The 14,107-nt window shown below is 43.4% G+C and overlaps 1 protein-coding gene across 1 annotated transcript; it reads left to right on the top strand.

Annotated features, from left to right (window-relative positions):
* The first annotated feature begins 8,407 nt into the window (after window positions 1-8,407).
* On the top strand, window positions 8,408-13,198 carry LOC128691511 (uncharacterized). Its single transcript, XM_053780363.2, has 4 exons — window positions 8,408-8,419; window positions 8,905-8,968; window positions 11,094-12,578; window positions 12,800-13,198. The coding sequence occupies exons 1-4, from the start codon at window positions 8,417-8,419 to the stop codon at window positions 12,814-12,816; spliced, it is 1,569 nt and encodes a 522-aa protein (XP_053636338.2). The 5' UTR covers window positions 8,408-8,416; the 3' UTR covers window positions 12,817-13,198.
* Window positions 13,199-14,107: the final 909 nt, after the last annotated feature.

Genomic DNA, 14,107 nt, shown 5'->3' with positions numbered 1-14,107 from the left:
GTTGGTTTTTGCTGATGATACTGTGCTTATGAGAGATTCTAAAGAAAAATTGCAAAGGTTAGCGGACGAGTTTGGGTGTGTGTGTAAAGGTAGAAAGTTGAAAGTGAACATAGAAAAGAGTAAGGTGATGAGGGTATCAAATGATTTAGATAAAGAAATATTGGACATCAAATTGGGGAGGAGTATGGAAGAAGTGAATGTTTTCAGATACTTGGGAGTTGACGTGTTGGCAGATGGATTTAATGAAGGATGAGGTTAATCACAGAATTGATGAGGAAAAAAAAGTGAGTAGTGCATTGAGGTATATGTGGAGACAAAAAACTTTATCTATGGAGGCAAAGAAGAGAATGTATGAAAGTATAGTAGTACCAACACTCTTATATGGGTGTGAAGCTTGGGTTGTGAATGCAGCAGCGAGGAGGTGGTTGGAGGCAGTGGAGATGTCCTGTCTAAGGGCAATATGTGGTGTAAATATTATGCAGAAAATTCGGAGTGTGGAAATTAGGAGGTGTGGAGTTAATAAAAGTATTAGTCAGAGGGCTGAAGAAGGGTTGTTGAGGTGGTTTGGTCATTTAGGGAGAATGAATCAAAGTAGAATGACATGGAGAGCGTTTAAATCTGTAGGGGAAGGAAGGTGGGGTAGGGGTCGTCCTCGAAAAGGTTGGAAGAAAGGGGTAAGGGAGGTTTTGTGGGCGAGGGGCTTGGACTTCCAGCAGGCGTGCATGAGCGTGTTCGATAGGAGTGAATGGAGACGAATGGTATTTGGGACCTGACGATCTGTTGGAGTGTGCGCATGGTAATATTTAGTGAAGGGTTTCAGGGAAACCGGTTATTTTTATATAGCCGGACTTGAGTCCTGGAAATGGGAAGTACAATGCCTGCACTCTAAAGGAGGGGTTCGGGGTATTAGCAGTTTGGAGGGACATGTTGTGTATCTTTATACGTATATGCTTCTAAACTGTTGTGTTCTGAGCACCTCTGCAAAAACAGTGATTATGTGTGAGTGAGGTGAAAGTGTTGAATGATGAAAGTATTTTCTTTTTATGGATTTTCTTTTTGGGTCACCCTGCCTCGGTGGGGGACGGCCGACTTGTTACATATATATATATATATATATATATATATATATATATATATATATATATATATATATATATATATATATATATATGTATATATATATATGGATATATATATATGGATATATATGTATATATATATATATATATGTATATGTCGTGCCGAATAGGCAGAACTTGCGATCTTGGCTTAAATAGCAACGCTCATCTTGCCATATAGGACAAGTGAAAATTTGTGTATGCAATAATATCGCCAAAATCATTCTGAATCTAACGAAAAAATATATTTCACTAAAATTGTTTAGTATTAAATTATTGTAAACAAATCTAAAATATATTTAGTTGGGTTAGGCTAAAATAAATTGTTCTTGTTATAATAAGGTTAGGTAAGTTTTCTAAGATTCTTTTGGTGCAAAATTATAAATTTTTACATCAACATTAATGAAAAAAAATATATCTTTAAACGTATAAGAGAAAATTTAAAAAGGACTTAGTTTTAAATGAGTTCTTGCTAATTGACCAGTTTTACAAATTCGGCACGACATATATATATATATATATATATATATATATATATATATATATATATATATATATATATATATATGTAGTAGGTTGGTAAATAGCAACCCCTCAAGGAGGTACTAATCTTCCAAATAAACATGAAAAGGAAACAATGGCAGGATTGCCATTGGAACCCCTGACATCATCATAAAGTCACTTGTTGTGAGTTGGCCACGAGGTGTAGTCTCGTTCCTTTATGCCTTCCTGTTAACTTTTTTATTTTTATGGTTCCTTGATAATATGAGAAATCGCCAAAGCAATTGGAATTCAACTATTTTTTCACAGTGGTTATTCTGCAAATTGTGATATCACCTGTTTACTGTGATCTTATTTGCGATATATTCACAAATATTAATCTCTGGTCGAAGAAGACTTGAACCTACAAACCTTGGAACAAGGTACACAGTGCTCTAACCACCGTACTACACTGGACCATTTCGCCTATTCTGCGAATTCTAAACAGTGTAAAAACCTCCCGTCTGAGATTTTTGCATTTGGCGGGGATAAATTCGAGGAGCCAGTTGCTGGACCAGGCTTGCAGCCTGTCCAGATCCCTTTGTAGCTCTGCCTGGCCCTCGTCTGATTGAATTCTTCTAATCAACTTTACATCATCTGCAAACAGGGACACTTTGGAGTTCATTCCTTCCGTCATGTCGTTCACGAATACCAGAAACAGCACCGGTCCTAGGACTGACCCCTGTGGAACCCCACTCGTCACAGGCGCCCACTCGGACACCTCGCCTCTTTCCATGACTCGCTGCTGTCTTCCTGACAAGTATTCCATGATCCAATGTAGTGCCTTTCCTGTTGTCCTTGCCTGATCCTCCAGTTTTTGCACTAATCTCTTGTGTGCAACTGTGTCAAACTCCTTCTTACAGTCCAAGAGAATGCTCTCTACCCACCCCTCCTCTCTTGTCTTACTGCTTGTGATGTAGTTCAACTGGGCTTGTGAGGTAGCAAAGGGAGACCTAATTTAACCAATTATGGTGGGTAAAGTAATGAGAGGTGATGGTGTAGTCACCAGTGACCTCACATTACCTACCTCCGCTAATCACTCGACTCACCTCTCCTGCCTACTTCCTACGTACTCCTGCCTAGTGTCTCCAGAGTTTCTTTCAGAGACTCTACAGCAGCCCTCTCCCGAGCCCTGCACACCAGCAGCAGCTCCTCTCGAATCCCCCTCTCAGCTGTTCCTTGGGTTTATATGGTCCTCAAAGCACCCTCCACAATGGGGTGTACACCATGTGTTTTGACCTGACGCCGAGATCTGATGCAGTCAACAACAAAAGACCTCAGACTTAAGCCGAAAGACGTATCTGACAGCTGTTTGCCAAGGCAAGGTGTGACCATATAAATGGTTAAATTAGGTCTCCCTTAGCTACCTCACAAGCCCAGTTGAACTACATCACATGCTGTCACCCTGTCATAGAACTTCAGTAGGTTGGTGACACAGGATTTCCCTTCCCTGAAACCGTGTTGGCTGTTGTTGATAAGCTTATTTCTTTCTAGGTGTTCCACCACTCTTCTGCTGATAATCTTCTCCATAACTTTCCGTACTATACATGTCAGTGACACTGGTCTATAATTTAGTGCTTCTTGTCTCTCTCCTTTTTTAAAAATTGGGACTACATTTGCTGTCTTCCATTCCTCAAGTAATCTCCCTGTTTCGATAGATGTGTTGAATATTGTTGTTAGGGGTACATGTAGCGCCTCTGCTCCCTCTCTCAGGACCCATGGAGAGATGTTATCCGGCCCCTGTCACCTCTGAAGTGTCTAGCTCGCTCAGCAGCCTCTTCACTTTTTTCTCGGTTGTATGTATTGTGTCCAACACTTGGTGGTGTACCCCTCCTCTCTGTCTTTCTGGAGTCTCTTCTGTCTCCTCTGTGAACACTTCTTTGAATCTCATGTTGAGTTCCACACATACTTTTCGGTCATTTCTTGTGATCTCCCCTCCTTCTTTCTTTAGCCTGATTACCTGGTCCTTGACAGGTTTTTTTTCCATCTGATGTGACTGTACAACAACTTCCTGTCAGATTTGGCTTTCGCTGCTGGTTCTACGACTACTCTCCTTATTCTCCTGGGTCCTTTGCCTTCTATACTTCTTCCATTCCTTAGCACATTTGGTTTTGGCCTCCCTGCACCTTCGGGTGAACCATGGGGTCACCCTAGCTTTTTCATTATTCCTATTACCCCTGGGTACAAACCTTTCCTCAGCTTCCTTGCATTTTGTTGTCACGTATTCCATCATCTCGTTTACTGACATCCCTGCTAGTTCTCTGTCCCACTGAATCCCATTCAGGAAGTTCTTCATTCTCACGTAGTCCCCCTTCTTGTAGTTTGGTTTTATTAGTCTGGCTCTTCCTGCTCAACCCCTCCACTTGTAACTCTACTGTGTATTCGAATCTTAAAACCACATGATCGCTAGCCCCAAGGGGTCTTTCATATCTGATATCCTCAATATCAGCACTATTCAAGGTAAATACTAGGGCCAGCCTCGCTGGTCCATATACTCCTCTCTCTCTGCTAGTGTCCCTTATGTATTGGTACATGAAGTTTTCCAGTACCACCTCCATCATCTTAGCCCTCCACGTTTCCTGGCCCCCTTGTGGCTCCAAGTTCTCCCAAATGATTTCCTTGAAATCACCCATGATCAGTAGCTTTGCCCTGTTCGCGTGAGCCCTTCACCCAGTGTGTCAACCATTGCTCTATTACTCTCATTATACTCTTGCCTTGGCCTCCTGCTGTTCTGAGGTGGGTTATACATCACTGAAATTACCACCTTGGCACCTTCAGACTGAAGTGTTCCTACTATGTAATCCCTTGCTTCTCCACAGTCTCCTCTGTCCAGTTCATCAGAATCCTATCGGTTCTTGACCAGCAGTGCCACTCCTCCACCCCCTCTGTTTCCCCTGTCTTTCCTCAGGATCTGGTATCCCATTGGAAAGATGGCATCTGTTATCATACCTGTGAGCTTGGTTTCTGTGCGAACTATGATGTCCTGTGATGCCTCTTTCACTCTTTCGTGCCACTCCTTCCACTTATTTGTTTTTCCATCAGCGTTGGTGTACCATACCTTCAGTTTCCTCTCCAACACTGTGTTTTGGGGGTCTGTGAGTGTGGGGGACCTAGCAGTATACTGTGAGATTCTATAGCTGAGTGCTGGGTGGGAGTTGTGGGTGTGGATTGTAGTTTGTGTTTTTATAGCCTGATTGGTTGTGGGGTTCTGTGTGTACTCACCTATTTGTACTCACCTATTTGTGGTTGCAGGGGTCGAGTCTTAGCTCCTAGCCCCGCCTCTTCACCGGTTACTACTGGGCCCTCTCTCTCCCCTCTCCATGAGCTTTAACAAACCTCGTCTTAAAGCTGTGTATGGTTCCTGCCTCCACTACGTCATTTTCTAGGCTATTCCACTGCCTTACAACTCTATGACTGAAGAAATACTTCCTAATATCTCTCTGACTCATTTGTGTCTTCAACTTCCAATTGTGGCCTCTTGTTTCTGTGTCCCCTCCCTGGAACATCCTGTCTTTGTCCACCTTGTCTATTCCACGCAGTATTTTATATGTCGTTATCATGTCTCCCCTGACCCTCCTGTCCTCCAGTGTCGTCAGGCCGATTTCCCTTAATCTTTCTTCATAGGACATTCCCCTTAGCTCTGGAACTAACCTTGTCGCAAACCTTTGTACTTTCTCTAGTTTCTTGACGTGCTTTATCAAGTGCGGGTTCCAAACAGGTGCTGCATACTCCAGTATGGGCCTGACATACACGGTGTACAGTGTCTTGAACGATTCCTTACTAAGGTATCGGAATGCTGTTCTCAGGTTTGCTAGGCGCCCATATGCTGCAGCAGTTATCTGATTGATGTGTGCTTCCGGAGACATGCTCGGTGTTATACTCACCCCAAGATCTTTCTCCTTGAGTGAGGTTTGCAGTCTTTGGCCACCTAGCCTATACTCTGTCTGTGGTTTTCTGTGCCCTTCCCCTATCTTCATGACTTTGCATTTGGCAGGATTAAATTCGAAAAGCCATTTGCTGGACCAGGTGTCCAGTCTGTCCAGGTCTCTTTGAAGTCCTGCCTGATCCTCATCAGATTTAATTCTCCTCATTAACTTCACATCATCTGCAAACAGGGACACTTCTGAGTCTAACCCTTCCATCATGTCGTTCACATATACCAAAAATAGCACTGGTCCTAGGACCGACCACTTTGGGACCCCGCTCGTCACAGGTGCCCACTGTGGTACATCATTACGTACCATGACTCGTTGTTGCCTCCCTGTCAGGTATTCTCTGATCCATTGCAGTGCCCTTCCTGTTATATGCGCCTGATGCTCTAGCTTCTGCACTAATCTCTTGTGAGGAACTGTGTCAAAGGCCTTCTTGCAGTCCAAGAAGATGCAATCAACCCACCCCTCTCTCTCGTGTCTTACTTCTGTTATTTTATCATAAAACTCCAGAAGGTTTGTGACACAGGATTCGCCTTCCGTGAATCCGTGCTGGTTGGCATTTCTACTTTTGTTCCGTTCCAGGTGCTCCACCACTCTCCTCCTGATAATCTTCTCCATAATTTTGCATACTATGTACGTCAATGACACAGGTCTATATAGGTCTATATAGTGTGTGTGTGTGTGTGTGTGTGTGTGTGTGTGTGTGTGTGTGTGTGTGTGTGTGTGTGTGTGTGTGTGTGTGTGTGTGTGTGTGTGTGTGTGTGTCATGTGTGTGTGTGTGTGTGTGTCACGTTTGTGTGTCATGTGTGTGTGTGTGTGTGTGTGTGTGTGTGTGTGTGTTCTCACCTAGTTGTTCTCACCTAGTTGAGGTTGCGGGGGTCGAGTCCGAGCTCCTGGCCCCGCCTCTTCACTGATCGCTACTAGGTCACTCTTCCTGAGCCGTGAGCTTTATTATACCTCTGCTTAAAGCTATGTATGGATCCTGCCTCCACTACATCACTTCCCAAACTATTCCACTTACTGACTACTCTGTGGCTGAAGAAATACTTCCTAACATCCCTGTGATTCATCTGTGTCTTCAGCTTCCAACTGTGTCCCCTTGTTACTGTGTCCAATATCTGGAACATCCTGTCTTTGTCCACCTTGTCAATTCCTCTCAGTATTTTGTATGTCGTTATCATGTCCCCCCTATCTCTCCTGTCCTCCAGTGTCGTCAGGTTGATTTCCCTTAACCTCTCCTCGTAGGACATACCTCTTAGCTCTGGGACTAGTCTTGTTGCAAACCTTTGCACTTTCTCTAGTTTCTTTACGTGCTTGGCTAGGTGTGGGTTCCAAACTGGTGCCGCATACTCCAATATGGGCCTAACGTACACGGTGTACAGGGTCCTGAATGATTCCTTATTAAGATGTCGGAATGCTGTTCTGAGGTTTGCTAGGCGCCCATATGCTGCAGCAGTTATTTGGTTGATGTGCGCTTCAGGAGATGTGCCTGGTGTTATACTCACCCCAAGATCTTTTTCCTTGAGTGAGATTTGTAGTCTCTGGCCCCCTAGACTGTACTCCGTCTGCGGTCTTCTTTGCCCTTCCCTAATCTTCATGACTTTGCACTTGGTGGGATTGAACTCCAGGAGCCAATTGCTGGACCAGGTCTGCAGCCTGTCCAGATCCCTTTGTAGTTCTGCCTGGTCTTCGATCGAGTGAATTCTTCTCATCAACTTCACGTCATCTGCAAACAGGGACACCTCAGAGTCTATTCCTTCCGTCATGTCGTTCACAAATACCAGAAACAGCACTGGTCCTAGGACTGACCCCTGTGGGACCCCGCTGGTCACAGGTGCCCACTCTGACACCTCGCCACGTACCATGACTGTGTGTGTGTGTGTGTGTGTGTGTGAGTGTGTTTGTGTGTGTGTGTGTGTGTGTGTGTGTGTGTGTACTCAACTAGTTGTACTCACCTAGTTGAGGATGCAGGGATCGAGTCCTAGCTCCTGGCCCCGCCTCTTCACTGGTCGCTGGTATGTGTGTGTGTGTGTGTGTGTGTGTGTGTGCTCACCTAGTTGTACTCACCTAGTGTTGTACTCACCTAGTTGAGGTTGCAGGGGTCGAGTCCTAGCTCCTGGCCCCGCCTCTTCACTGGTCGCTGGTGTGTGTGTGTGTGTGTGTGTGTGTACTCACCTAATTGCACTCACCTAATTGTGGTTGCAGGGGTCGAGACTCAGCTCCTGGCCCCGCCTCTTCACTGATCGCTACTGGGTCCTCTCCCTCTCTGCTTCCTGAGCTTTGTCATATCTCTTCTTAAAACTATGTATGGTTCCTGCCTCCACTACTTCACTTGTGTGTGTGTGTGTGTTTGTGTGTGTGTGTGTGTGTGTGTGTGTGTGTGTGTGTGTGTGTGTGTGTGTGTGTGTGTGTGTGTGTGTGTGTGTGTGTGTGTGTGTGTGTGTGTGTGTGTGTGTGTGTGTGTGTGTGTGTGTGTGTGTGTGTGTGTGTGTGTGTGTGTGTTTATGTTTAGAAATGAACGGTATTCTCACTTTACCTTAAAGCAATAATAAAATATCATTAGTCTTACGTCTTCGGTTTTTAAGTCATTTACTCTAGTTTAAAAATGTCTCTTCAGTATCTGCTCTCAATTAATGTCTACTCCCAACACAGTTATTTATCACCAGTCTTCTCTTGTTCCTAAGTGTCCTTCGCTTTTTGTTGTGTTCACGCGTCCAGATGACTTTTCAGTGTATTTACTTTCGTGATGACGTCACTGCTGGCTTCCAGTATATATAGAAGGCTCCAACATCAGTAGAGACACGAGGTTCTGCCACCACAGCTGCTATGGTAAGAAACCAACATTCTCACAGCCAGTCACAGCTTGGAAAAAATTGTATATATATACCGCAGATTGTCTCCTGAGGTATTTAATTGGGTGATTTCTTATTCAAAAAATAATTTCGTCATACGTTGTATTTATATGCTCTTCAGCTTGTTATGTGAATGGTATGTTAAAGTGGCTTCTGTGTCTCATATCTTCATATTCCGTCGCGTCCACAGCTTGTATAACAGAATTTCGTTTCTTTTTTCTTGAAGAATTTTGTTTTGTCAGGAAGCATTCTTTCAAGATTGTGATACATAATGACATTACCCTTTATGTCTATTACTCAATATATTCAAGGGGAAGTCCTTGGGAAATGAGAGTTAATTACGTTTGATCTGAGTAAGGGAAGTGTAGCTTTAATTCTCAGGATCAAGAGCTCTACGCGAACATCAAGGAATCCCTCCTTGAAGGGCATACATGTTAATTACACCTTGCTTGTCTTCCTCAGAGACCTTACACAGTCGGGGTCCTGGCCCTGACCGTCCTGGTGTCCGTGACGGGAAGACCTCATGGTGAGTAGAGGAACTTGTGATATATTAGATGTAATATATGTGTGTGTGTGGGTGAACGATGCAACATAAGCATAATAAACAATATATAAAATAGTTGATATAGGCTTGTGGCTTGGAATGACGACTCGCTCAATACCAAGACGAAAATAAAAAATAAATTTTTGTGTAAGAAGTCTTGCAGCGTTCACATGTGTTTTCATACAGCACGAGGAAACATGATTTAATTTAGAATTTTGATAATTTAATTTAGTATTGTACTATTTGCAAAATAATTCTTATGTTAACATGACAATGGAGATAACTGTGAGAAACTATTATATAATATTATATATTATATTTTTATGTGTTTTGGCATTATGCCCGTGTCTATCATATATAATAGCAATATATAACTATATTATATATTATTATTTAGTTTTCGTCACTATTAATAAATAAATATCCTTTGATTAAAGTGCCATTCACACTGATCGCTGCAAAATGTAAAAAAAGTAGGACAGAAACATGAAAAACAGGTGAAAGAAGTCTGTAAATTTCACTCTCAGTCAGTGACCCTCATCTGAGGAAGAGTCTCTGACTGAGACCTGAATATGCAGGTCTCTTTCATTGATGTCCAAGTGGTTTCTCGCTTTGTTCTAATTAAAATATTGAAATGATTCACATATCCTAAGATTTGAAGCTTTATATTTGCCAACTGGGTAGGAGTGCAAATATTTACATTGCACTTGACAACGCTGTATAACTTATTTTTAAATACAGTATTGATGTGTAGTGAAAGAACGTGTGTATATATATATATATATATATATATATATATATATATATATATATATATTTATTTTTTTTTTTTTTTTTTTTTTTTTTTTCAACAAGTCGGTCGTCTCCCACCGAGGCAGGGTGACCCACAAAAAAGAAAGAAAATCCCCAAAAAGAAAATACTTTCATCATCATTCAACACTTTCACCACACTCACACATTATCACTGCTTTTGCAGAGGTGCTCAGAATATAACAGTTTAGAAGTATATACGTATAGAGATACACAACATATCCCTCCAAACTGCCAATATCCCAAACCCCTCCTTTAAAGTGCAGGCATTGTACTTCCCATTTCCAGGACTCAAGTCCGACTATATGAAAAATATATATATATATATATATATATATATATATAAATGTATATATATATCCTGCCTGATGGTAAGAGAAAATTCACAACACTCTAACCCGCTAGATCATCCAATCCTACATAGATCATGCACCCAGCAGAACTAGGTGTTGTACCGTGATCCGAGGACATATGAAGGTGTAGGTGCCTCAGAGCTAATTTCATTCTACTCCGTTTTGTTATTGATTAAATACCACTCGTTCGTGGTTACAATACTATATTTACTGTTTGTGGAGGCGAGTACTCCAAACGGTGATTAGAATGAAATTAGCTCTGAGGCACCCACACCATCGTATATCCTCGGATCACGGTACAACACCTAGCTCTGCTGGGAGTGTGATCTTTGTAGGATTAGATGGTCCAGCGGGTTAGAGTGTCGTGAATTTTCGCTCACCATGAGGCAGGCTAAAACAACACGAGTTCGATCCCCGGCTTGTCTTTGAACAATAATGTGTACAATTATTTTGAGAAAAACAAAATCCTAATACCAAAATTCTGAGCCGACACACAGCTTAATAAAAATTAACTAAAAGCGTTGCATTAGAGCCCATAAATAAAGTCTTACCTTGACAACATGGGTTAACTTACACAACTTTCATTGATTTATAAATATAAATTACTCGCCAGTAAGAAAAAAATAAATGGCAGTAAAAAAATATTATCTTGTCAAATACTTCATCATAGTACAAGAAATTGCCAAATTTTCCCATCTGTTATGAGGTCTTGAATGTTTGATTTATTAAGAGATTATGTGGGTAATGTTTCATTAAATAAAATGATCACTAAATTAATATAAACTAATCATTTTTGTTTACTCTTTTCTTTATTATTTACTTGTTATAAGTTCCAGTTTTTTGTTTTGTTTTCTAGTTACATTAAATAATTTAAGATAAAGTTATTAAAAATATTATGTTCAACACAGATGTGGTTGTTATAGTTATTTGTGTTTATCTTGCAGCTGCAGGAAGCGGCTTTGGAGGTGGTGGAGGATTTGGAGGTGGTGGAGGATTTGGAGGTGGTGGAGGATTTGGAGGAGGAGGAGGATTTGGAGGAGGAGGAGGAGGTGGTGGCATTGGAGGTGGTGGAGGTTTTGGAGGTGGTGGATTAGGTGGAGGAGGAGGTGGCATTGGTAATGGAAAAGGAGTAGGAGGCGGTGGTGGAATTGGAGGAGGTGGAGGACTTGGAGGAGGAGGAGGTGGTGGTATTGGAGGAGGAGGAGGAGGTGGAGGACTTGGAGGAGGTAAAGGACATGGAGGAGGTGGAGGACTTGGAGGAGGTGGAGGACTTGGAGGAGGTGGAGGACATGGAGGAGGTGGAGGACTTGGAGGAGGTGGAGGACTTGGAGGAGGTGGAGGACTTGGAGGAGGTGGAGGACTTGGAGGAGGTGGAGGACTTGGAGGAGGTGGAGGACATGGAGGAGGTGTAGGACTTGGAGGAGGTGGAGGACTTGGAGGAGGTGGAGGACTTGGAGGAGGTGGTGGTAGAGGAGGAGGAGGAGGAGGAGGAGGAGGAGTAGGAGGAGGAGGAGGAGGAGGAGGAGGAGTAGGAGGAGGAGGAGGAGGTGGTGGTGGAATTGGGGGAGGTAGTGGTAGTGGCATCGGAGGTGGTACTCATCATGGTGGTGGCAGTAGCGGTACTGGTGGTGGATTTGGTGGTGGTAGCAGTGGCGGTGCTGGTGCTGGATTTGGTGGTGGTAGCAGTGGCAGTGCTGGTGGAGGATTTGGTGGTGGTAGCAGTGGCGGTGCTGGTGGAGGATTTGGTGGTGGTAGCAGCGGCGGTGCTGGTGGTGGATTTGGTGGTGGTAGCAGTGGCGGTGCTGGTGGTGGATTTGGTGGTGGTAGCAGTGGCGGTGCTGGTGGTGGATTTGGTGGTGGTAGCAGTGGCGGTGCTGGTGGAGGATTTGGTGGTGGTAGTAAGGGTGGTGCTGGTGGTGGATTTGGTGGAGGTGGCAGTGGAGGTGGAGGACTTGGAGGAGGTGGTGGTGGTGGAATAGGAGGTGGAGGATTTGGAGGAGGTGGTGTTGGTGGAGTAGGAGGAGGTGGAGGAGGAGGCGGTGGTAGAGGAGGAGGTGGAGGAATTGGGGGAGGTGGCGGTAGTGGCCTTGGAGGTGGTAGTCATCATGGTGGCAGCAATAAAGGTACTGGTAGTGGATTTGGTGGTGGTGGTGGCAGTGGCGGTGCTGGTGGAGGATTTGGTGGTGGCAGCAGTGGCGGTGTTGGTGGTGGATTTGGTGGTGGTAGCAGTGGCGGTGTTGGTGGTGGATTTGGTGGTGGTAGCAGTGGCGGTGCTGGTGGAGGATTTGGTGGTGGTGGTAAGGGTGGTGCTGGTGGAGGATTTGGCGGCGGTGCTGGTGGAGGATTTGGCGGCGGTGCTGGCGGTGGATTTGGTGGCGGCGGTGGCGGCGGTGGAGGCGGTGGCGGCGGATTCGGCGGCGGTCTTGGAAGTAAGTCGGAGTCTTTCTACTTATATTCTTAACAGCTACAAAACACCAGAAACTCAGTCTCTTTGCTCTATGACTGAAGAATAGTCAGTTATCATATGAAATGTAAATAAAAAACTTTTCAAGAGCTTAATACTAACATGATTTAAGATTTTGGAGTCGGTAACATTGTCTTGGAAGACTAGATAGTATATATCATAATTCTATTTTGTTTTACATTCTAGGCACTCGTGGTAAATAAGCACAACAACAACAACAAAGCTAATATAAGGAGGACATGTCATGGCTTGTGGACTAATGCTTCTGAAATAACGTTAAAAGTGGTGCCAGTAACACCAATTGTGACAACATCCGTTGCACCATTTGCGGAACACTCATCAACTCTGAACACTATTTGTGGAACACATATCCAGCTGTTGGACCCCTTGTGGCACCGTTTTTGAAACACAGGGCCTCTTGTGGCACTCATACCCCCAAGATATAAGCTCAATATGAGGTCAGCATGAGAGTGATACGACGAGACGCCTCATCCGTCAGAGCCACCATAATGAGTGCTGAAGAACATTCAGTTATCACATTTTGGTTTTGTAACAATTTTATAATATATATATTATTTCATCAAAGCCATTTTTTTTACCTATGATGAGTATATAATTAACATATGTTAACATTATTGTGGACAGTCTGAATGTTAATTTTGTACAATAGCGAGTGGCATACTGGAAGAGTTAAGTTCCGCTTCTTGGGCTCCGTCTTTGCATTTTATTTAGCTGGTCTTTCTTACTTCTGGTCCTATAGAAGCTTTTGAGCCTAATTTCTTCTGCTTTCTCATTAACCCCTCACACAAAGAAATCTTTCTACCTTCCCTCTAGTTTTACAGTTTGTGTGTTTACATCCGTTTTATTACTGAGTCCCGAGTGAGAGATTTTGTCAGAGGAATTTGGTAAAGAGGACAGGATGTTGACAGTGAACATGTAAAATGTTAAGGTGATGAAACTATATAAATATCTAGGGAATGAATGTTTGGAGGCTAAATAGGAAGGAAAGAGCGTGAAAGAAATGAACGAATTGAGGATTTATGAAAGATAAGATAAGAATTTGTTCGGATTTTTAATCTCCGAGGGTTAGCCACCCAGGATAATCGAAGAAAGGCAGTGCGTCATCGAGGGACTGTCTGTTTTATTTCCATAGGGATCCTCAATTTTGTCCCCCAGGATGCGACCCACAACAGTCGACCAACACCCAGGTAGCTAATTGCTTGCTAAGTGAACTGGACAACAAATATAAGGAAACACTCCCAATGTTTCCACGCTTGCCGGGAATCAAACTACGGAAACTCAGCGTGTAAACCGAGAGCTTTGCCTACCAGGCCACGGACCACCGTCTATAAGGTGAATAACAGACCAGATGAAAGTATCAGGAATGTTGGTACATCTGCAAAATGAAGAAAATTTACCATTGAGTGTAAAAGAAATGTGTATACAAGAGAGTTCATTGATGCAGAAGCATTTGTGTAGGTACTAGGGAGGGAT

This window comes from Cherax quadricarinatus, chromosome 26, assembly GCF_038502225.1.
Source record: "Cherax quadricarinatus isolate ZL_2023a chromosome 26, ASM3850222v1, whole genome shotgun sequence".
Lineage (NCBI taxonomy): Eukaryota > Metazoa > Arthropoda > Malacostraca > Decapoda > Parastacidae > Cherax > Cherax quadricarinatus.
This window is presented reverse-complemented; position numbering and strand designations above follow the sequence as displayed.